The following is a 24,493-nucleotide window of genomic DNA, read 5'->3' on the forward strand; positions in this document are numbered from 1 at the left end:
TCCATACTGTTCTCCATAGTGGCTGTATCAATTTACATTCCCACCAACAGTGCAAGAGAGTTCCCTTTTCTCCACACCCTCTTCAGCATTTATTGTTTCTAGATTTTTTGATGATGACCATTCTGACCGGTGTGAGGTGATACCTCATCGTGGTACTGACTTGCATTTCTCTAATGATTACTGATGTTGAGCATCCTTTCACGTGTTTGTTGGCAATCTGTATATCTTCATTGGAGAAAAGTCTATTTAGGTCTTCCACACATTTTTGGATTGGGTTGTTTTTTTGATATTGAGCTGTCTGAGCTACTTGTACATTTTAGAGATTAATCCTTTGTCAGTTGCTTCATTTGCAAATATTTTCTCTCATTCTGAGGGTTGTCTTTTCGTCTTGTTTATGGTCTCTTTGCTGTGCAAAAGCTTTTAAGTTTTATTAGGTCCCATTTGTTTATTTTTGATCTTATTTCCATTTCTCTAGGAGGTGGGTCAAAAAGGATCTTGCTGTGATTTATGTCATAGAATGTTCTGCCTATGTTTTCTTCTAAGAGTTTTATAGGGTCTGGCCTTAAGTTTAGGTCTTTAATCCATTTTGAGTTTATTTTTGTGTATGGTGTTAGGAAGTGTTCTAATTTCAGTCTTTTATATATAGTTGTCCAGTTTTCCCAGCACCACTTATTGAAGAGGCTGTCTTTTCGCCATCGTATATTCTTGCCTCCTTTGTCAAAGATAAGGTGACCATATGTGAGTGGGTTTACCTCTAGGCTTTCTATCCTGTTTCATTGATCTACATTTCTGTTTTTGTGCAGGTACCATACTGTCTTGATTACTGTAGCTCTGTAGTATAGTCTAAAGTCAGTGAGCCTGATTCCTCCAGCTCCGTTTTTCATTCTCAAGATTGCTTAGGCTATTCAGGGTCTTTTCTGTTTCCACACAAATTGTACAATTTTTTGTTCTAGTTCTGTGAAAAATGCCAGTGGTAGTTTGATAGGGATTGCATTGAATCTGTAGATTGCTTTGTGTAGTAGAGTCATTTTCACAATGTTGATTCTTCCAATTCCAAGAACATGGCATACCTTTACATCTGTTTGTATCATCTTTGATTTCTTTCATCAGTGTCTTATAGTTTTCTGCATACAGGTCTTTTGTCTCCTTAGGTTGGTTCATTCCTAGGTTGGTTTATTTTATTCCATTTGTTGCAATGGTAAATGGGAGTTTCCTTAATTTCTATTTCAGCTTTTTGCTGTTAGTAATAGGAATGCAAGGGATTTCTGTGCTACTTTACCAAATTCATTGACGAGCTCTAGTAGTTTTCTGATAGCATCTTTAGGATTCTCTATGTATAGTATCATGTCAGCTGCAAACAGTGACAGTTTTACTTCTTGTTTTCTGATTTGTATTCCTTTTATTTCTTTTTCTTCTCTGATTGCTATGGCTAAAACTTCCAAAACTATTTTGAATAATGGTGAGAGTGGGAAACCTTGTCTTGTTCCTGATCGTACAGGAAACGGTTTAAGTTTTTCACCATTGAAAATGATTTTGGCTGTGGGTTTTTCTTATATGGCCTTTATTATGTTGAGGTAGGTTTCCTCTATGCCCACTTTCTGGAGAGTTTTTATCATAAATCGGTGCTGAATTTTATCAAAAGCTTTTTCTGCATCTATTGAAATTATCATATGGTTTTTATCCTTCAATTTTTTAATATGGTTTTTCACATTGATTGATTTGGTATATTGAAGAATCCTTGCATTCCTGGGATAAACCTCACTTGATCATGGTGTATGATCCTTTTAATGTGTTGTTGGATTCTTTTTGCTAGTGTTTTGTTGAGGATTTCTGTATCTATATTCATCAGTGGTATTGGCCTGTAGTTTTCATTTTTGTAACATCTTTGTCTGGTTTTGGTATCAGGGTGATGGTGGCCTTGTAGAATGACTTTGGGAGTGTTCCTCCCTCTGCTATATTTTGGAAGAGTTTGAGAAGGACAGGGGTTAGCTCTTCTCTAAATATTGATAGAATTCACTTGTGAAGCCATCCAGTCCTGGGCTTTTGTTTGTTGGAAGATTTTTAATCCAGTTTCAATTTCAGTGCTTGTAACTGGTCTGTTCACATTTTCTATTTCTTCCTGGTTCAGTCTTGGAAGGTTGTGCTTTTCTAAGAATTTGTCCATTTCTTCCAGGTTGTCCATTTTATTGGCATATAGTTCTTGTAGTACTCTCTCATGACCCTTTGTATTTCTGCACCGTCAGTTGTTACTTCTCCTTTTTCATTTCTAATTCTGTAGATTTGAGTCTTCTCCCTTTTTTTCTTGATGAGTCTAACGGTTTATCAATTTTGTTTAACTCACAAAGAACAAGCTTGTGGTTTTATTGATCTTTGCTATTGTTTCCTTCATTTCTTTTTCATTTATTTCTGATCTGATCTTTATGATTTCTTTCCTTCTGCCAACTTTGGGTTTTTCTTGTTCTTCTTTCTCTAATTGTAAGGTTAGGTTGTTTATTTGAGATTTTTCTTGTTTCTTGAGGTGGGATTGTATTGCTATAACCTTCCATCTTAGAACTGCTTTTACTGCATGCCATAAGCTTTCGGTCGTTGTGTTTTCATTGTCATCTGTTTCTAGGTATTTTTTGATTTCCTCTTTGGTTTCTTCCGTAATCTCTTGGTTATTTAGTAGTGTATTGTTTAGCTTCCGTATGTTTGTATTTTTTACAGATTTTTTTTCCTGTAATTGATATCTAGTCTCATAACGTTGTGGTCAGAAAAGATACTTGATACAATTTCAATTTTCTTAAATTTACCAAGGCTGATTTGTGACCCAAGATATGATCTATCCTGGAGTATGTTCCATGTGTACTTGAGAAGAAAGTGTATTCTGTTGTTTTTGGATGGAATGTCCTGTAAATATCAATTAAGTCCATCTAGTCTAATGTTTCATTTAAAGCTGGTGTTTCCACACTTATTTTCATTTTGGATGATCTCTGTCCATTGGTGAAAGTGGGGTGTTAAAGTCCCCTACTATTACTGTGTTCCTGTGAATGTCCCCTTTTATGGCTGTTAGTATTTGCGTTATGTATTGAGGTGCTCCTATGTTGGGGCATGAATATTTACAATTGTTGTATTTTCTTCTTGGATTGATCCCTTGATCATTATGTAGTGTCCTCTGTCTCTTTTAATAGTCTTTATTTTAAAGTCTATTTTGTCTGATATGAGTATTGCTACTCAGCTTTTTTTTGATTTCCATTTGCATGGAATATCTTTTTCCATCCCCTCACTTTTAGTCTGTATGTGTCCCTAGGTCTGAAGTGGGTCTCTTGTAGACAGCATATATACGGGTCTTGTTTTTGTATCTATTCAGTCAGTCTGTGTCTTTTGGTTGGAGCTTTTAATCCATTCACATTTAAGGTAATTATCGATATGCGTGTTCCTATTACCATTTTCTTAATTGTTTTGGTTTTGGTTTTGTAGGCCTTTTCCTTCTCTTGTGTTTCCTGCCTAGAGAAGTTCCTTTAGCATTTGTTGTAAAGCTGGTTTGGTGGTGCTGAATTCTCTTAGCTTTTGCTTGTCTGAAAAGCTTTTGATTTCTCCGTCAAATCTGAGTTAGATCCTTGCTGGGTAGAGTAATTTTGGTTGTAGGATTTTCTCTTTCATCACTTCAACTATATCCTGCCACTCCCTTCTGGCCTACAGAGTTTCTGCTGAAAAATCAGCTGATAACCTTGTGGGGATTCCTTTGTATGTTGTTACTTTTCCCTGCTGCTTTTAATACTTTTTCTTTGAATTTAATTTTTGTTAGTTTGATTAATATGTGTCTTGATGTGTTTCTCCTATGGTTTATCCTGTATGGGACTCTATGTGCTTCCTGGACTTGGGTGACTACTTCCTTTCCCATGTTAGGGAAGTTTTCAACTATAATCTCTTCAAATATTTTCTCAGACCCCTTCTTTTTCTCTTCTTCATCTGGGACCCCTATAATTCGAATGTTGGTGCATTTAGTGTTGTCCCAGAGGTCTCTGAGATTGTCTTCAATTTTTTTTCATTCTTTTTTCTTTATTCTGCTCCTCGGCAGTTATTTCCACCATTTTGTCTTCCAGCTCATTTATTCGTTCTTCTGCCTCAGTTATTCTGTTATTGATTCCTTCTACTGTATTTTTCATTTCAGTTATTGTTGTTCATCTCTGTTTGTTTGTTCTTTAGTTCTTCTAGGTCCTTGTTAAATGTTTCTTGTATTTTCTCCATTCTTTTTCCAAGATTTTGGATCATCTTTACTATCATTACTCTGAATTCTGTTTCAGGTAGACTATTTCCTCTTCATTTCTTTTGGTCTGTTGGGTTTTTACCTTGCTCCATCACCTGCTGCATATTTCTCTGTCTTCTCATTTTTTTTAATTTACTGTGTTTGGGGTCTCCTTTTTGTAGGCTGCAGGTTCATAGTTCCTATTATTTCTGGTGTCTGCCCCCAGTGGGTGAAATTGGCTTCCTGGTTAGGGGGACTGGTGCCTGTGTTCTGGTAGATGGGGCTGGATTTTGTCCCTCTGGTGCGCAGGGACACATCAGGTGGTGTGTTTTGGGGTGTCTGTAAACTAAGTATGACTTTAGGCAGCCTCTCTACTAATGGGTGGGGCTGTGTTCCCGTCTTGCTAGTTGTTTGGTATGGGTCATCCAGCACTAGAGCTTGCTGGCTGTTGGGTGGAGGTGGGTCTTAGTGTTGAGACAGAGATCTTTGGGAGAGCTCTCGCTGATTAATACTACATGGAGCTGGGAGGCCTCTGGTCATCCAACATCCTGGACTCGGCTCTCCCACCTTGGAAGGTCAGGCCCGAAACCCAGCCTGAGCACCAAGACCCTGCCAGCCACACGGCTCGGAAGAAAAGGAGGAGAAAAAATAAATAAAAAAATAAAAAAACGAACAGGGCTTCCCTGGTGGCGCAGTGGTTAAGAATCCACCTGACAATGCAGGGGACATGGGTTCGAGCCCTCGTCCAGGAAGCTACCACATGCCATGGAGCAACTAAGCCCATGCGCCACAACTACTGAGCCTGAGCTCTAGAGCCCGCGAGCCACAACTACTGAAGCCTGCGTGCCAAGAGCCCGTGCTCCACAACGAGAAGCCACCGCAGTGAGAAGCCACGCACCACAACGAAGAGTAGCCTCTGCTCACTGCAACTAAAGAAAGCCCATGCACAGCAATGAAGACCCAATGCAGCCAAAACTAAATAAATAAATAAATTTATTAAAAAAAACAAAACTGAACAGAGACTCAAAACAAATGGTAAAAGCAGACAAAATCACACAAAGAAACATACACACACACACACACTCACAAAAAGAGGAGAAAGAAAAAAAAAAGGAAAAGAGCAACCAAACATATAAACAAATCCACCAATGATAACAAGCACTTAAAACTAAACTAAGATAAAACCAAAACCAAAAATAGACATAAAACCAGAAACAAATTAGACACAGAAAGCAAACCCCAAGTCTACAGCTGCTCCCCAAAGTCCAACGCCTTTTTTTGGGAGCATTCATTGTCTATTCAGGTATTCCACATACACAGGGTTTACCAAGCCAATTGCGGGCATTTAGTCCACTGCTCCTGAGGCTACACAGAGAAATTTCCCTTTCTATTCTTTGTTTGCACAGCTCCCGGGGTTCAGCTTTGGTTTTGGTCTCTGAGGGCGTGTTGGCCGCCCTCAGGCATGTTTCCTGCCCAGATAGGAGGGGGTTAAAGCAGTGGCTGATTAGAGCTCTCTTGCTCACTCAGGCCGAGGAGAGGGAGGGGTACGGCAGTCACAGATGGAATGCGGGGCATGTCTGTGGCAGCAAAGGCCAGAGTGACACTGCAACAGCCTGAGGTGCACCATGTGTTCTCCTGGGGAAGTTGTCCCTGGATCACGGGACCCTGGCAGTGGTGTGCTGCACAGGCTCCCAGGAGGGTGAGGGTAGTGACCTGTGCTTGCAAACAGGATACTTGGTGGCAGCAGTAGCGGTCCGTGCCCGCCTCTGGGGTCCAAGATGATAGCTGCAGCTCGTGCCCATCTCTGGAGCTCACTTAGGTGGTGCTCTGTCACCTGTGGGAACACAGAGCAGGAAGCCCCTCTCCTTGCGCACTCCAAGACAATGGTCTTTTGCCTCTTCGGCAGCTCCAGACTTTTTCCCAGACTCCCTCTCTGCTAGCTGTGGTGCACTAGCCCCCTCCAGGCTGTGTTCATGCAGCCAACCCCAGTCCTCTCCCTGGGGTCTGACCACCGAAGCCGGAGCCTCAGCTCCCAGCCCTCCCCCCATGTTGCACTCATAGGTGCAACACAGGAGCACCTCAATATATAAAGCAAGTTTTAGAATACTTGCAGTGATTTCATTTACAAAAATCTCAAAAACACCAAAACTAAACAATGTATTATCTAAGGAATCAAACATGAAAAGCAAATGAATGATAAACAAAATTCAGAATAGGGAGTTCCACTTGGGTGAGAGACACGTAAGAGCCTTCTGGTTTTACTTGCTTTACTAATAATGTTCTTTTTAATAACTTAGGTGGTTAAGTATAGAGGCATTTACTATATCACGTTTCTTTAGATCCTATGGATGACTTACTGTTAGTTTTTTATTCTATTCAACATCTAATAAAAACAAATGAGTAAAAAAAAAAAAAAAAAAAACTTATAGATCCTGACTTTAAGGTACTTAAAAACCTCAATTCAAAAGCAACACTAAATCACATAACTGCATTTATATTTTTCTCCACATATTAGTAGTGAACAATGCAGAGTTATCAGTATTCAAATAGTTAAACCCATCACTAGCACCAATTAGTGAAATAATCAGTAAAAAAATTAATCCCCATTCAGAGGGAAAAAAAAAAGCCATGCCATGTCTAAAACCTAATGGCACTTACATTTACCTATTTTACTAAATGATTTGAGCTCATAGCTTGATCGATAAAGCAGGATAACCTTCAGAATCTGATGCAAAGGGCTGCCCTTTTTAACCTTTTATCAAGGCAGAACCAATAAATACAAGTTCAAAATATGGAAAAGTCTCTGTTGCCTCCCATTATATGATGATAAGGAAACTGCTAAAGTCACAAAATTTCACTTATACCCAAACCACTCTTTAGAGGCCTGAGCCTATGACCCAGATAAATGTCACACTAGCCAACTCCAGCTGACAGGGATTTTAGGAATGCTTTCCAACAGACATGGCACAGCTCTGGTGTATCAGGAAGAAGTCCCCACTGAACTTAGCTATAAAACAGATAGGTTACTAGAGACAAAAACAGGAAAGAACTTTTTTTTTTTTTTAATGGTAAGAAAACTTTAACATGAGATCTACCCTCTTAACAATTGTTAAGTGTCAATAATAATTTACATTGGGACTTCCCTGGCAGTCCAGTGGTTAAGGCTCCACACTTCCAATGCAGGGGGCACGTGTTCAATCCCTGGTCGGGGAACTAAGATCCCACATGCCACAGGGCACAGCCAAAAAATTTATATATATATAATTTACATTGTTGTGGGTACAATGGTAAAGAGCAGATCTCTAGAGTTTATCCATCTTACTTGACTGAAATTTTATGCCTACTAATTAGTAACTCCCCATTTCCCCCTTCACCCAACCCCTGGCAACCACTCTTTGAGTGTCTGATTTTGACTATTTCAGGTACCTTTTGTAAGTGGAATCACACAGTATTTGTCTTTCTGTGACTGACTTATTTCATTCTGCACAGTGTCCTCCAGATGCATCCATGTTGTGGCACATTGCAAAATTCCCTTCTTTGTTAAAATTGAATAGTATTCTGGGCTTCCCTGGTGGCGCAGTGGTTTGAGAGTCCGCCTGCCAATGCAGGGGACGCGGGTTCGTGCCCTGGTCCGGGAAGATCCCACATGCCACGGAGTGGCTAGGCCTGTGAGCCATGGCCGCTGAGCCTGCGCATCTGGAGCCTATGATCCACAACGGGAGAGGCCACAACAGTGAGAAGCCCGCGTAACGCAAAAAAAAAAAAAAAAATTGAATAGTATTCTGTTATATATTTATACCACATTTTGTTTATTTGTTCATCCATCCATGGATATGTAGGTTGTTTCCACAACTTAGCTATTGCGAATGGTGCACAAAAGGAAAACTCTGCAATGAATAATTGAGGGGAATTTTCAGAGGGCCCCCTTTCCTAGGTTCAACTATAGCTGCTAAATACACACATTGAGAAAGGCAGGCCTAGCTTACAGGGTGTGTTGAATTGTTCTTTATTCAAAGCCAGATCCGAGATTGATATCAATCAAAGAAAAAAAAGATTTATAATTGTTGAGCTGCCCAAGCATGAATAAGCAAATGCTTCATGTTAAAACTGTGAGGTCAAGAGAGGTTCAGGATCAAGCAGAAAGGATAATTATATTTATATTTGGTTACATTAAAACTTTAATATGGAGAGAATCCCAATGGTTGCTCTATAGAGTATTCCTGCCTATATTACATCAACTAAATGGATTTGCTATTAATACCAAAGACAATTCCTCATTTATAGAGAAGGAGCTACCATGCTAAAGCTCCTCCCTCCTGTCTAGAGCTGGGTATGTGTTTAGCAATGGGCTTATGTGTCTGTCATCCCCACCAAATTATTAAGACCAAACTAAAAATGTTGTAAGTATGCCAAATCTGAAACAGACTCACCCCCCCAAAAATAAAGTGACGAAAACTTCTACCACAAGCTATATCAATAGTATAAGATCACATCTACTTCCAATAGCCCTTCAATCTCTAAAACAGTAACTCAGAGTTAAAGATTTGTTCAACTTTTTACTATCTACCAACCAAATGATGCTTGGTTTTCACAAGTTCTACTGGAATAAAAGTATAATTCATGACAAGCATTTATAATACAAACATGTCAATAAAAGGAGATCTCCATTCACCACCAGAAGTTTCTCAAACTAGTAACAATCCATTGACTACACTGTGAGAACTACTAGCAGCTTGGGGTGCTTCAATCCTTGGTTCCTGGGTTCCTGTACCAGTCCTACTATTATCTTATACTCCCGAGTAAATCAAAATGATTTAAATTTCACAAGAACATTTATTGAAGAGCAGTTAAACAGTAGCTAAAAAAATTGAAAAGAAAGTAAATTCAACCATAAGTGAGTAAATAAAGGACGGTACACCGATCACGTTGTATATTAGTCCAGCCACTACAAAGGATAATATGAATGTAGCTATTACAGACATTCCCAATGTATTAGTTAAGACGTAAAAGTAAGCAAATTCCCTAAGATTATGTATATTATGGTACCATTCTGACAAAAACACATACAAGTATATGCACATAAATGTATATAAGAATATATAAATGTGTTTGTAAGAATACTCATCAAAAAACTCACAGAAATAATCACTGGGTAACTTCACCTGCATTTTCTAACTTTTTCTACAGCAAAAGTTATTTTTGTTTAAAAAAAAAATCACAACCTCTCTAGACCTTCATCCTATTCATTTTTTAATAAGAAGCTAAGACAGTTGTACCCAAACACCAATCTTACAACAATATCTAGGCATAGTGTGAGGTAATGTGAGGAATTTAAAGAAAATCCCTAGAAATAAAAAGTATAATATGGTAATACCTCCAAGGAAGATGAAGATGAGTTCCAGAAACACTCCGCATTCTCAGGAACTTTGTTACCAAAGGAGAAAGCGTCTTAGAGGGCAGGTCTGCATTTCAAAGATGCTACATGTTGGAAGGGCAATTCCTTCCTCACTTTCCAACTCCAACATACAAGATGCCCACCCACTTACTTTCTTACTGAAGACCCAATCAGTCACCTTACATCACCACTGCTTCTTTGAAAGAACCTATTGCAAGAATTTGTTCAAAATGTTCATAACAAACGATGCTTCTCCATTTCATAGAATATGTTTATTTACTGCTTATATTTTTATTTTTTTAAATACATCTTTATTGGAGTATAATTGCTTCACAATGCTGGGTTAGTTTCTGTTGTACAACAAAGTGAATCAGCCATATGCACACATATATCCCCATATCCCCTCCCTCTTGAGCCTCCCTCCCACCCTCCCTATCCCACCCCTCTAGGTGGTCGCAAAGCAAAGAGCTGATCTCCCTGTGCTATGCGGCTGCTTCCCACTAGCTATCTATTTTACATTTGGTGGTGTAGATATGTCCATGCTACTCTCACTTTCCCCCAGCTTCCCCCTCTCCCCACACCGTGTCAAGTCCATTCTCTGTCTACGTCTTTATTCCTGCCCTGCCACTCGGTTCATCAGTACCATTTCTATTTTTTTTTAGATTCCGTATATATGCGTTAGCATATGGTATTTGTTTTTCTTTCTGACTTACTTCCCTCTGCATGACAGACTCTAGGTCCATCCACCTCACTACAAATAACTCAATTTCATTTCTTTTTATGGCTGAGTAATATTACATTGTATATTTGTGCCAAATCTTTATCCATTCATCTGTTGATGGACATTTAGGTTGCTTCCATGTCCTGGCTATTGTAAATAGTGCTGCAGTGAACATTGTGGTACATGTCTCTTTTTGAATTATGGTTTTCTCAGGGTATATGCCCAGTAGTGGGATTGCTGGGTCATATGGCACTTCTGTTTTTGGTTTTTTAAGGAACCTTCATACTGTTCTCCATAGTGGTTGTATCAATTTACATTCCCACCAAGAGTGCAACATTCCACTACACCCTTTCCAGCATTTATTGTTTCTAGATTTTTTGATAATGGCCATTCTGACCAGTGTGAGCTGATACCTCATTGTAGTTTTGATTTGCATTTCTCTAATAATTAGTGATGTTGAGCATCTTTTCATGTGCCTCTTGGCCATCTGTATGTCTTCTTTGGTGAAATGTCTATTTAGGTCTTCTGCCCATTTTTTGATTGGGTTGTTTGTTTTTTTTTAATATATATTGAGCTCCATGAGCAGTTTGTATATTTTGGAGATTAATCCTTTGTCTGATGTTTCATTTGCAAATATTTTCTCCCATTCTGAGGGATGTCTTTTAGTCTTGTTTATGGTTTCCTTTGCTATGCAAAAGCTTTTAAGTTTAATTAGGGCCCATTTGTTTATTTTTGTTTTTATTTTCATTACTCTAGGAGTCCTTAAACATTTTTAAAACTTCCTTATATCTGACTGTAATAGTATTAGACATAAGGCTATGTGTGTAATAAAACTATTTACTGAACACTGTGTGAGGCACTTCGCATGCTCTTATTCACCTTCACCTCAGCTCCATAAAGAGGGTGTACCATTAGCCCTCTCATAAAATAGATGACTTACCCAAGGACATGGTCTCAAAAATTTTAAACCCAGGTCAGACTCCAAACCCAGGCAGGCTCCTTCCACTTATACTATACTACCTTTTAAGTTCTTATGCCTTATGAAGGGCTGCAGATCACTCAGGTCCTTCTCAGCAGATCCTTCTACTAAGGACAAGATAGCATCTGCCCTGGGGTGTTCACTAAGGGCTTGATTGCTCTTTGCTTTTCCTTCTCAGGCCCAATGACCTTTCTTCTTTCATTTAATGAACTGAGTGCCTACTGTGTACAAGGCACTTAAAAGAAATACAAAAATGAGTACAGCACAGCCTCCATCCTCAAAAAACTCTTACAAACTGTTAGGGACTACAAGTAAACTACTAAACTACTATTAAAATTGGTCAACTACTACTGAATAAGATGGATACATCTATAAAGAAATACCATCAAACATCAGGAACTCCTGAAAGGCTCGATTTCAAGTAAAACGGGTTTTACTCATTAAAGGACCAAAATTTTTCTTAAAATTAAGCATCCTAAATAAAACTATTTCTATCTTCTTAAGCATAAACTCAGTATAACAATAAAAAGAGCTAACACTGATGAAATGCACTGCTATGCTAAGTGTTTTACATACACTTAGTATTTAGTCTTTAGTATTTAGTACCAACCCTGATGTTGGTACTATTCATAGACCCATTTTAAAAGGCTATAACAAAAAACAAAGATTATCTACCTAAAGCACACAGCTAGTAAGTAATGGAGCTGTGATTCAAATGCAGTAGTCTACCTCTTTATTCTGCCTTTTGATACAATGACTCAAGCATTTTTTGACCACCTATTGCATAGAGCATTGTGTTGAGAAATGAGGATAGGGAACTGAACAAGATAGCTTCTTCATGACTTCACCTTCTGATTAAAAGACAGATAAACAAGAACAAAAATGAAATAATTACAGATTGTATAAAATGTTATAAAGGGAGTAAGGTGGTGTGACAGGGTAACCGGGAAAGGCTTACTTCTGTTACGGCTCTTGTAGTTTTGTTCGGTTTGTTCCCAAAGACAAGCTGGCCAGATAGCCAGGCTGGGGACCAGAGGAGCAAGGAGAAGAGAAAAGACAGACCACTGCTAGTGAAAATGATCAGAGAAGTGGCACGAAGCCCTAGTTTCATCACAAATGTGGAAACTGGCTTAGGAAAAGTTAATGATTGATCAAGGTCTCAAGCTGGGACTGAAAGAATAGCTGTGATTTCTGAAGACAGAAATCTATGGGGCTAGAATCCTGCAAGCAATGGTAACTTTATTTGTTATAGGTGGCGGTAAGCATAGTGAGACTGTGCTATGCTAGGGGAGAAATAACTTCTGTACAAAAGGTTTTCTTCCTTTGATTTTTTTTTGTGTGTGTGTGGGGGGGGGTGTTTATTTGCAAGGTGGGAAACTACAGCAGGGAAATGAACTAAGAGAAACTGGTGAGAAATTTTTAAAACTGACTAAAGGAGGTAGTAACAGAAATGAAGAAAGAGACAGCTTTGAGCACCATTCAGGATATATTTGACTACAGGTATAACAATGGGACTAGAAATATACCTGCAGAATCCAACATGAAATACCTACCGTACTGAATAAACCCTGCATGTTTTCACAAATGTGTTGGCATTTTTCCATAAACCCCAATGAGCCAATGTTCTTTCTACTGAATAAAACCATGCCTAAGAGAATATCACCCATCCCTGATGAATATGGCTTCATAGTATCTTTTTAAAATCCCAGCAGGTAAGTCTGTGTACATATTAATTCATTTAACATTACCAAATGCCAACTAAATTTAAGCACAACATAAACCACATTAGTCTACTCATGCGGTACACAATTTCCAAAGATAAACTACTGTTTTTTTGTTTTAAGTCCAGGTCCCACACAGGCCTCAACAAATTATAGAATTTGAAAATTATTTTAAAGAAACAAAAGGACTCAGACCACTTTTAGCATGTTGAGTAGTCCCAATGCTATTTTTAAAATAAGCAACACTTCTCCATGTGCAACTTTTTCCAAATGATACTAACAAGGTCAAGGATCATATCCTATCTGAAAACACCTGTACAACATAGCTAGGATCTCTTACAACCGCTTGTCTACAAGTGCTGGACCTTAAGGATTTTATTTATACGTTAATTTTACATACATCTTTATGTTTACACAGTTTATATTTGAAATATTTATATTATTGCTCTTATATATTTGTTTTCCTTCTATTCGTTTATATTTTTACATATAACAGTGCTACAGTGTACTGACCTTTAAAAAGAATCTCCTTAGGTTTCACCAAGATTTCACATTCATTGGATAATTTGGGCCTCAGAACAACCTTGTGAAATATGCAAGTAAAAGTATCATCTTCCCCTCTGCACAGAGGTGCTCAGCAAGATTAAGTAACTTGACTAGTTCAAGATCTCAGTCAACGGCAAGGCCAGGGCCCTGACCGTGCCTTCAGACTCTTTGTTCATGCTCTCCTCGCGGGACACTACCGATTTAGTACCTGAATATTCACGTGCCTCTCTTCAACAAATCCGGACTGTAACTAAAAGCCGTACCAATGCCGCCGGGCCAATACTCCGGGCGTCTAAATGCAGCCGGAACACTAGTGCTCTTCAGTAAACATAAACACCAGCACACGTTGCAGTCCGGACCCCATTCAGTGCTGGCTTTGCTCCACCGCACAAAACTTGTTAAAATACACTACGGCTTTAAAGCATAACTCTTAATGGAACTGTCTTTTTCACTCAGTGGTAAATTCAGTAAAACAGGGGTGACTCATACTGTTAACTTATGGTTTTGTAAATTAATAATTTTGGATGCCAAAGGAAAAGAATGAATTACACAGATCCCTCTCCATCCCCAACCCCAAAGTTGCCGAAGTGTCAATGCGCAGCAGTAAAACCTACGGACAGAGGTGGGTGGGGCTGGTATACCTCCTCTCTGCGACCCCCACCGTCCCAGGTAACTCACTCTTCAAAGGCCAGCGGGTCTCTTCCGACCCCCAATCCCGTAGGGACCAGAGTGACTACCCGGCCCCGCAGCCCCCAGCGACCAAGATCAGAGCCCTGCCGGGAGCTGCAGCTGTGACGACTCGCACAGCTGGGGCTGCCGCCTTCCCCCGGCGTCCCCACCTGTCCCGGGTAGCCCGCACACCTGGCAGCCCCAGCCCGGGCAGAGGATGCGCGGTGAGAACCGGCCCCTCAACGCGGGGCCCCAGCGCGGCCGAGCGACTCCGGGCAAGTCCGCTTCCGCCCCCAGCCCACATGGCCGCGGCCGCCCGCGCCAGTACCCAGCGTGCGCCCCGCGCGGCCAGGATCCGGTGGGGCCCCAGATCCCCCGGAGGAGAGAGGGGGCGGCGGCGCTTCAGACTGTGGGGAGGAGGAAGCGCGGCGGGCGCGACCGCGGGGGTAAGAGGAGGAGCATGTCCCGACCGGCGGCGAGGTCAGGCGGAGAGGGGAGGGGGGGCGGCGGCGGCGCCGCTGGGGAGCCGGAGTCTACCTGCGAGCAGAAGTACGAGCCCTGTATCCCCAGCTTGATGCAGGTGGGACACTGGAGCTTGGCCTCACTGCTGCAACCGTCCGTCTCGCACACACGCGTCTCCACGGCCGCCATGCTGGCTGGCTGATGGAGGAGCACCTCACCGAGGAAGAAGGGGAGGAGGGAAGGAGGAACTGCTGGGCAGAAGGAGGGCAGGGGTGGGGAGAGAGGCCGAGCCGGGGGAGGAGCTCGGCCCGCCAGGCCTGGGCGCGGGAGGAGGAAGAGCACCGGGCCTGCCCAGACCACGCTGCGCGCCCCGCCCCCGCCCCGCGCGCGCAGCTGGAGCCCCGCCCCGCGGCCTTGGCCCCGCCCCCACCCGAGGCCCCAGCCTTCTCGCGGGCCGCGTGCACGTGGGGGCCGTAAGGGTACCTGGCAGGGCGTTCGGCCCCTGCGTGCTGTCCTGCTTGTAGCCGCGGCCAGCGCGACCTCCTGGCGCCCGGCGGAGAAGGCCCGGTGCGGCCAACTGGGAGAGGCCCTCTCAGTTCCTAGAGAGAGCTCCCCAGTCGTCCCTTACTGACTGGATCCCAGGGTCTTGAACGTCTCCCATACTCTCAGGCGGTTGGAAAGGGCGGTCCATTCCTCTGTGTTGATCCACCCGGCAACTCCTTGGAAAAGGAAAGTAATTCCCTTTTTAAAGTTCTGTTTCTCGCGGATAGTGTCTGATCTGAGGCCTGAGGACCACCGCTCATTCAAAAAAAAAGGAGCCAGGGAACTGTCAATGGAGAGGTGGGCTGGGGCTTGAGTCTGGCTTCCCTTGTGCCGGATTTTTTTTCACACCACCGCCCCTCCATTCACAATGTGCAGTGCTACTGATGGTAACACAACTACTAGGTAGTCAATACAAACCGTAGTTTTTTGTATTATCCCAGTTGATAGTTTAAGAGGTAAATAGGGGAAAATTGTGTTGATCATGAAATGTCAGAGTTGATAGGAGCTTTAGAGTTCATCTAATACAAACCTCTTGCCTAAATCTCTTCAACTGCATCCCAGATCTGCCATTTTCTAATTTGTGCTTGAATACCTCCTGTCACCAGGGAAGAGAGAGGAACTAGTATTTTTTTTTCTGATAAATTTTTTTAATAATATTTATTGAAGTTTAGTTGCTTTACAATGTTTTGTTCGTTTCATCTGTACCGTAAAATGAATCAGTTATATGTATACATATATCCACTCTTTTTTAGATTTCCTTCCCATTTAGGAAGTATTTATTGATCATCAACTTGTTAGCGCAAGTTCGTGTACCCAACGCACAGTGAGGGCAAACACCAAAACGTGGGCGTTTGGAGAAAAAAAGGTTTATTGCAGGGCCACAAAGGAGACAGGTGACTCATTGCTCTAAAAAAACACCCAAACTCCTTAAAGGGTTTCAGCAAAGAATTTTTTTAAAAACCAGGTTGGGGGGCGGGGATGGGGGAGGAGTTGCAAGGTAAGTGAGCAGCTCACGCACAATTCTCTGATTGGCTGAAGGTGCAGGCAACAGGGAGGTGTCACAGGGATTAACATTATCAGTCCTTAGGCTATGGGGAGGTCTGGGGCTATGTGCTCATGGTCATCAAGTAGTTAATACCTTCCTTTCAGTGGCGGGTTTTCACATCTGTAAAACAACTATGGAAATGTGCATGAAATGCTGTTATCTAGGTACTTCAGAGAGAAACTAAAGAAGAGGATATGAAAAAAGGCCTGTCCCAGGAAGGCCCCATAGGGTCCTGCTCCATTACAAACTAAGTGCTGTGAACTTTGTGTTATCTAATCCATATTTTTAAAATACTTTCCATATTTGATAGATGAGAAAAGCTCTTTTTTTTTAATTTTTTTTTTTTTTTTTTTCTTGGCTGTGTTGGGTCTTCGTTGCTGTGCGCAGGCTTTCTCTAGTTGCAGTGAGCGGGCTTCTCATTGTTGTGGCTTCTCTTGTTGCAGAGCACGGGCTCTAGGCGTGTGGGCTTCAGTAGCTGTGGCACGTGGGCTCAGTAGTTGTAGCTCGCGGGCTCTAGAGTGCAGGCTCAGTACTGTGACACACGGGCTTAGTTGCTCCGCGGCATGTGGGATCTTCCCAGACCAGGGCTCGAACCCGTGTCCCCTGCATTGGCAGGCGGATTCTTAATCAGTGCGCCACCAAGGAAGCCCTCTTATTTAATTTTTAATTGCTTTGTTTTGTTATATAAGCAATAAAATAAATAATGTAATAAAATCAAATAATAAATTTTAAAATTTATATACACATGAGCAAAAAAGAAATCAAGCACCAAATATATGTATATATGTATGTGTATATGATATGTGTATATGCACATATAGTACATATATAGAATATTTTAAACGAAAACTGGACTGTACTATGCAGAGTATTTAGTTACCTGTTTTGTTCAAGTTGTGAACTTCCTTTATTGCCATCAGATATACTTTATTCCAGGGAATTCCCTGGTGGTCCAGTGCTTAGGACTCCACACTTCCACTGCAGGGGTCACGGTTTGATCCCTGGTTGGGGAACTAAGACCGCATATGCTGTGCAGTGCAACCAAAAAATATATATATATATATATGTACTTTTTGCACATAATTTTAATGTCTGCATAATATTCCATTGTATAATTTACTGAGCCAAATTAAGTAATAATAGACATTTAGGTTATTTTTAATTGTTATGGATTATAAACAAGGCTTCTGTGAGTACGTTTTTAGTTCAAACTTTACATAAATCCTTACTTACTTAGGATATAGTCTTAAAAGTGGAATTGCTGCATCAAAGGATTGTCACTGTTGTTTATTCTTTTTTATATAGTTTGCCAAATTTTTCCTCAGAAAATGTGTAAAAATTTACACTCTGGTCAGAACTGTATTAGAGATCTTATTTCCTGAGACCTTACTAGTGCTAGGTATTATCTATTTTTAATGTTTTTCATTTTGATAAATATGTAAATCTATTTGTTTTTAGATTATAGTAAGGCGAAACATTTTTCTATGATTATAGCACTTCCATTTCTTCTTTTATGTGTTTGCTTTTGTTAAAATTTCTTTTTTGCAGAACAATACTAAACAAAGAGTCAACACAACTTGGCCACGATACCATCGCCTAAACACATCAGTGTTTCATCTGTCCTAGTTACCTTCAATCCTTATTCACTTGCATATTAAATGTTTACATATTTGCAGTCATTGATGGAATATTTTGCTCTGCATTTTCACATAGCACTATGCCATGGATTACTCTTAGATTTAGAGAAGCAGTAAGTCCCATTCCTTTTCTACACAATAGCTCTTTATGTATTTGGTACTATCATGTCTTATGGTTTCTCAGCTCTTACAATATTCCCTTGTATTTTATAGTATGTTTATTTTATTTTATTTTACATCTTTATTGGAGTATAAATGCTTTACAATGGTGTGTTAGTTTCTGCTTTACAAAAAAGTGCATCAGTTATACATATACATATGTTCCCATATCTCTTCCCTCTTGCGTCTCCCTCCCTCCCACCCTCCCTATCCCACCCCTCCAGGCGGTCACAAAGCACCGAGCTGATCTCCTTGTGCTATGCGGCTGCTTCCCACTAGCTATCTATCTTGCGTTTAGTAGTGTATATATCTCCATGCCTCTCTCGCGCTTTGTCACAGCTTACCCTTCCCCATCCCCATATCCTCAAGTCCATTCTCTAGTAGGTCTGTGTCTTTATTCCTGTCTTATCCCTAGGTTCTTCATGACATTTTTTTTCTTAAATTCCATATATATGTGTTAGCATACGGTATTTCTCTTTCTCTTTCTGACTTACTTCACTCTGTATGACAGACTCTAGGTCTATCCACCTCATTACAAATAGCTTAATTTCGTTTCTTTTTATGGCTGAGTAATATTCCATTGTATATATGTGCCACATCTTCTTTATCGATTCATCCGATGATGGATACTTAGATTGTTTCCATCTCCGGGCTATTGTAAATAGAGCTACAATGTACATTTTGGTACATGACTCTTTATGAATTATGGTTTTCTCAGGGTAATGCCCAATAGTGGGATTGCTGGGTCATATGGTAGTTCTATTTGTAGATTTTTAAGGATCCTCCATACTGTTCTCCATAGTGGCTGTACCAATTCACATTCCCACCAGCAGTGCAAGAGTGTTACCTTTTCTCCACACCCTCTCCAGCATTTACTGTTTTTAGATTTTTTGATGATGGCCATTCTGACTGGTGTGAGATGATATCTCAATGTAGCTTTGATTTGCATTTCTCTAATGATTAATGATGTTGAGCATTCTTTCATGTGTTTGATGGAAGTCTGTATATCTTCTTTGGAGAAATGTCTATTTAGGTATTCTGCCCATTTTTGGATTGGGTTGTTTTTTTTTTTTGTTATTGAGCTGCATGAGCTGCTTGTAAATTTTGGAGATTAATCCTTTGTCAGTTGCTTCATTTGCAAATAGTTTCTCCCATTCTGAGCGTTGTCTTTTGGTATTGTTTATGGTTTCCTTTGCTGTGCAAAAGCTTTGAAGTTTCATTAGGTCCCATTTGTTTATTTTTGTTTCTTTTTCCATTTCTCTAGGAGGCGGGTCAAAAAGGATCTTGCTGTCATTTATGTCATAGAATGTTCTGCCTATGTTTTCGTCTAAGAGTTTGATAGTTTCTGGCTTTACATTTAGGTCTTTAATGCATTTTGAGCCTATTTTTGTGTATGGTGTTAGGGAGGGATCTAATCTTATACTTTTACATGTAGCTGTCCAGTTTTCCCAGCACCACTTATTGAAGAGGCTGTCATTTCTCCACTTTACATTCTTGTCTCCTTTATCAAAGATAAGGTGACCATTAGTGCGTGGGTTTATCTCTGGGCTTTCTATCCTGTTCCATTGATCTATATTTCTGTTTTTGTGCCAGTACCGTATTGTCTTGATTACTGTAGCTTTGTAGTATAGTCTGAAGTCAGGGAGCCTGATTCCTCCAGCTCCGTTTTTCATTCTCAAGATTGCTTTGGCTATTCGGGGTCTTTTGTGTTTCCATACACATTGTGAAAGTTTTTGTTCTAGTTCTGTGAAAAATGCCAGTGGTAGTTTGATAGGGATTGCATTCAATCTGTAGATTGCTTTGGGTAGTAGAGTCATTTTCAAATGTTGATTCTTCCAATCCAAGAACATGGTATATCTCTCCATCTATTTGTATCATCTTTAATTTCTTTCATCATTGTCTTATAATTTTCTGCGTACAGGTCTTTTGTCTCCTTAGGTAGGTTTATTCCTAGATATTTTATTCTTTTTGTTGCAGTGGTAAATGGGAGTGTTTTCTTGATTTCACTTTCAGATTTTTCATCATTAGTGTATAGAAATGCCAGAGATTTCCATGCATTAATTTTGTATCCTGCTACTTTACCAAATTCATTGATTAGCTCTAGTAGTTGTCTGGTAGCATCTTCAGGATTCTCTATGTATTGTATCATGTCATCTTCAAACAGTGACAGCTTTGCTTCTTCTTTTCTGATTTAGATTCCTTTTATTTCTTTTTCTTCTCTGATTGCTGTGGCTAAAACATCCAAAACTATATTGAAGAAGAGTGGTGAGAGTGGGCAACCTTGTCTTGTTCCTGATCTTAGTGGAAATGCTTTCAGTTTTTCACCATTGAGGATGATGTTGGCTGTGGGTTTGTCATATATGGTCTTTATTATGTTGAGGAAAGTTCCCTCTATGCCTACTTTCTGCAGGATTTTTATCATAAATGGGTGTTGAATTTTGTTGAAAGCTTTCTCTGCATCTATTGAGATGATCATATGGTTTTTCTCCATCAATTTGTTAATATGGTTTATCACATTGATTGATTTGCATATATTGAAGAATCCTTGCATTCCGGGAATAAACCCCACTTGATCATGGAGTATGATCCTTTGAATGTGCTGTTGGCTTCTGTTTGCTAGTATTTTGTTGAGGATTTTTGCATCTATGTTCATCATTGATATTGGCTTGTAGTTTTCTTTCTTTGTGACATCCTTGTCTGGTTTTGGTATCAAGGTGATGGTGGCCTCGTAGAATGAGTTTGGGAGCGTTCCTCCCTCTGATATATTTTGGAAGAGTTTGAGAAGGATAGGTGTTAGCTCTTCTCTAAATGTTTGATAGAATCCACCCGTGAAGCCATCTAGTCCTGGGCTTTTGTTTGTTGGAAGATTTTTTAATCACAGTTTCAATTTCAGTGCTTGTGATTGCTCTGTTCATATTTTCTATTTCTTGCTGATTCAGTCTTGGCAGGTTGTGCATTTCTAAGAATTTGTCCATTTCTTCCAGGTTGTCCATTTTATTGGCATAGAGTTGCTTGTAGTAATCTCTCATGATCTTTTTTAATTCTGCAGTGTCAGTTGTTACTTCTCCTTTTTCATTTCTAATTCTATTCATTTAAGTCTTCTCCCTTTTTTTCTTGATGAGTCTGGCTAATGGTTTATCAATTTTGTTTATCTTCTCAAAGAACCAGCTTTTAGTCTTATTGATCTTTGCTGTTGTTTGCTTCATTTCTTTTTCATTTATTTCTGGTCTGATTTTTATAATTTCTTTCCTTCTGCTAACTCTGGGGTTTTTTTGTTCTTCTTTCTCTAATTGCTTTAGGTGCAAGGTTAGGTTGTTTCTTCGAGATGTTTCCTGTTTCTTAAGGTAGGATTGTATTGCTATAAACTTCCCTCTTAGAACTGCTTTTGCTGCATCCCATAGGTTTTGGGTCGTCATATCTCCATTGTCATTTGTTTCTAGGTATTTTTGATTTCCTCTTTGATTTCTTCAGTGACCACTTCGTTATTAAGTAGTGTATTGCTTAGCCTCCATGTGTTTGTATATTTTACAGATTTTTCCTGTAATTGATATCTAGTCTCATAGCGTTGCGGTCGGAAAAGATACTTGATACGATTTCAATTTTCTTAAATTTACCAAGGCTTGATTTGTGACCCAAGATATGACCTATCCTGGAGAATGTTCCATGATCACTTGAGAAAAATGTGTATTCTGTTGTTTTGGGATGGAATGTCCTATAAATATCAATTTAGTCCATCTTGTTTAATGTATCATTTAAAGCTTGTGTTTCCTTATTTATTTTCATTTTGGATGATCTGTCCATTCGTGCAAGTGGGGTGTTAAAGTCTCCTAATATGATTGTCTTACTGTTGATTTCCCCTTTTATGGCTGTTAGTATTTGCCTTATGTATTGAGGTGCTCCTATGTTGGGTGCATAGATATTTACAATTGTTATATCTTCTTCTTGGATCGATCCCTTGATCATTATGTAGTGTCCTTCTTTGTCTCTTCTAATAGTCTTTATTTTAAAGTCTATTTTGTCTGATATGAGAATTGCTACTCCAGCTTTCTTTTGGTTTCCATTTGCATCGAATATCTTTCTCCATCCCCTTACTCTCAGTCTGTATGTGTCTCTAGGTCTGAAGTGGGTCTCTTGTAGACAGCATATATATGGGTCTTGTTTGTGTATCCATTCAGCCAATCTGTGTCTTTTGGTGGGAATATTTAGTCCATTTACATTTAAGGTAATTATCGATATGTATGTTCCTATTCCCATTTTCTTAATTGTTTTGGGTTCGTTATTGAAGGCCTTTTCCTTGTCTTGTATTTCTTGCCTAGGGAAGTTCCTTTAGCAGTTGTTGTAAAGCTGGTTTGGTGGTGCTGAACTCTCTCAGCTTTTGCTTGTCTGTAAAGGTTTTAATTTCTCCATAAAATCTGAATGAGATCCTTGCTGAGTAGAGTAATCTTGGTTGCAGGTTTTTCTCCTTCATCACGTTAAATATGTCCTGCCAGTCGCTTCTGGCTTGCACAGTTTCTGCTGAAAGATCAGCTGTTAACCTTATGGGGATTCCCTTGTGTGTTATTTCTTGTCTTTCCCTTGCTGCTTTTAATATGTTTTCTTTGTATTTAATTTTTGACAGTTTGATTAATATGTGTCTTGGTGTATTTCCCCTTGGATTTATCCTGTATGGGACTCTCTGTGCTTCCTGGCCTTGATTAACTATTTCATTTCCCACATTAGGGAAGTTTTCAACTATAATCTCTTCAAATATTTTCTCAGTCCCTTTCTTTTTCTCTTCTTCTTCTGCAACCCCTATAATTGAATGTTGGTGTGTTTAATGTTGTCCCAGAGGTCTCTGAGACTGTCCTCAGTTCTTTGCATTGTTTTTTCTTTATTCTGCTCTGCAGTAGTTATTTCCACTATTTAATCTTCCAGGTCACTTATCCATTCTTCTTCCTCGGTTATTCTGCTATTGATCACATCTAGAGTATTTTTAATTTCATTTATTGTGTTGTTCATTGTTGTTTGTTTCATCTTAATTCTTCTAGGTCCTTGTTAAATGTTTCTTGCATTTTGTCTATTCTATTTCCAAGATTTTGGATCATCTTTACTATCATTATTCTGAATTCTTTTTCAGGTAGACTGCCTATTTCCTCTTCATTTGTTAGGTCTGGTGGGTTTTTATCTTGCTCCTTCATCTGCTGTGTGTTTTTCTGTCTTGTCATTTTGCTTATCTTACTGTGGTTGGGGTCTCCTTTTTGCAGGCTGCAGGTTCGTAGTTCCCGCTGTTTTTGGTGTCTGTCCCCAGTGGCTAAGGTTGCTTCAGTGGGTTGTGTAGGCTTCCTGGTGGGGGGGACTAGTGCCTGTGTTCTGGTGGATGAGGCTTGATCTTGTCTTTCTGGTGGGCAGGTCCACATCTGGTCGTGTGTTTTCGGGTGTCTGTGGACTTATTATGATTTTAGGCAGCCTCTCTGCTAATGGGTGGGGTTGTGTTCCTGTCTTGCTAGTTGTTTGGCATAGGATGTCCAGCTCTGTAGCTTGCTGGTCATTGAGTGAAGCTGGGTGCTGGTGTTGAGATGGATGTCTCTGGGAGATTTTTGCCATTTGATATTATGTGCAGCTGGGAGGTCTCTTGTGGACCAGTGTCCTGAAGTTGGCTCTCCCACCTCAGAGGCACAGCACTGACTCCTGGCCACAGCACCAAGAGCCTTTCATCCACACGGCTCAGAATAAAAGGGAGAAAAAGTAGAGAGAAAGAATTAGTAGAAGTAGGAAGAAAGAAAGAAAGGAGGGAGGGAGGGAGGGAGGGAGGAAGGAAGGAAGGAAAACATGAAAGAAAGAAAGACGATAAAGTAAAATAAAATAAAGTATGATAAAATATAATAAAGTTATTAAAATAAAAAATAATTATTAAGAAAAATATTTTTTTTAAAAACGGACGGATAGAACCCTACGTCAAATGGTGGAAGCAAAGCTATACAGACAAAATCTCACACAGAAGCATACACATACACACTCACAAAAAGAGGAAAAGGGGAAAAAATCATAAATCTTGCTCTCAAAGTCCACCTCCTCAATTTGGGATGATTATTCATGTATTCCACAGATGCAGGTACATCAAGTTGATTGTGGATCTTTAATCCGCTGCTTCTGAGGCTGCTGGGAGAGATTTCCCTTTCTCTTCTTTGTTCTCACAGCTCCCAGGGGCTCAGCTTTGGCTTTGGCCCCACCTCTGCGTGTAAGTCACCGGAGGGCGTCTGTTTTTCGCTCAGACAGGACGGGGTTAAAGGAGCCGCTGATTCGGGGGCTCTGGCTCACTCAGGCCAGGGGGAGGGAGGGGCACGGAGTGCGGGGTGAGCCTGCGGCGGCAGAGGCTGGCGTGACGTTGCAGTGGCCTGAGCCGCGCCGT

At 40.2% G+C, this 24,493-nt stretch overlaps 1 protein-coding gene across 2 annotated transcripts in view; it reads right to left on the reverse strand.

Annotated features, from left to right (window-relative positions):
- Positions 1-14,971, reverse strand: part of METAP1 (methionyl aminopeptidase 1) — a 68,014-nt gene extending 53,043 nt beyond the window's left edge. The window contains exon 1 of one of the 2 annotated variants that reach the window (XM_022582401.3): positions 14,797-14,970. In XM_022582401.3, the coding sequence (XP_022438109.1) occupies positions 14,797-14,910 (114 nt within the window). In that variant the 5' untranslated portion in view covers positions 14,911-14,970. Of the gene's footprint in view, positions 1-14,796 lie in introns of both variants that reach the window. The other variant, XM_089911320.1, reaches the window with a different exon arrangement.
- Between the last annotated feature and the right edge of the window lie 9,522 nt (positions 14,972-24,493).

Source organism: Delphinapterus leucas, chromosome 5 (genome assembly GCF_059928025.1).
Source record: "Delphinapterus leucas isolate spDelLeu-1000000601 "Yukka" chromosome 5, BTC_Dleu_Yukka2, whole genome shotgun sequence".
Taxonomy (NCBI): Eukaryota; Metazoa; Chordata; class Mammalia; order Artiodactyla; family Monodontidae; genus Delphinapterus; species Delphinapterus leucas.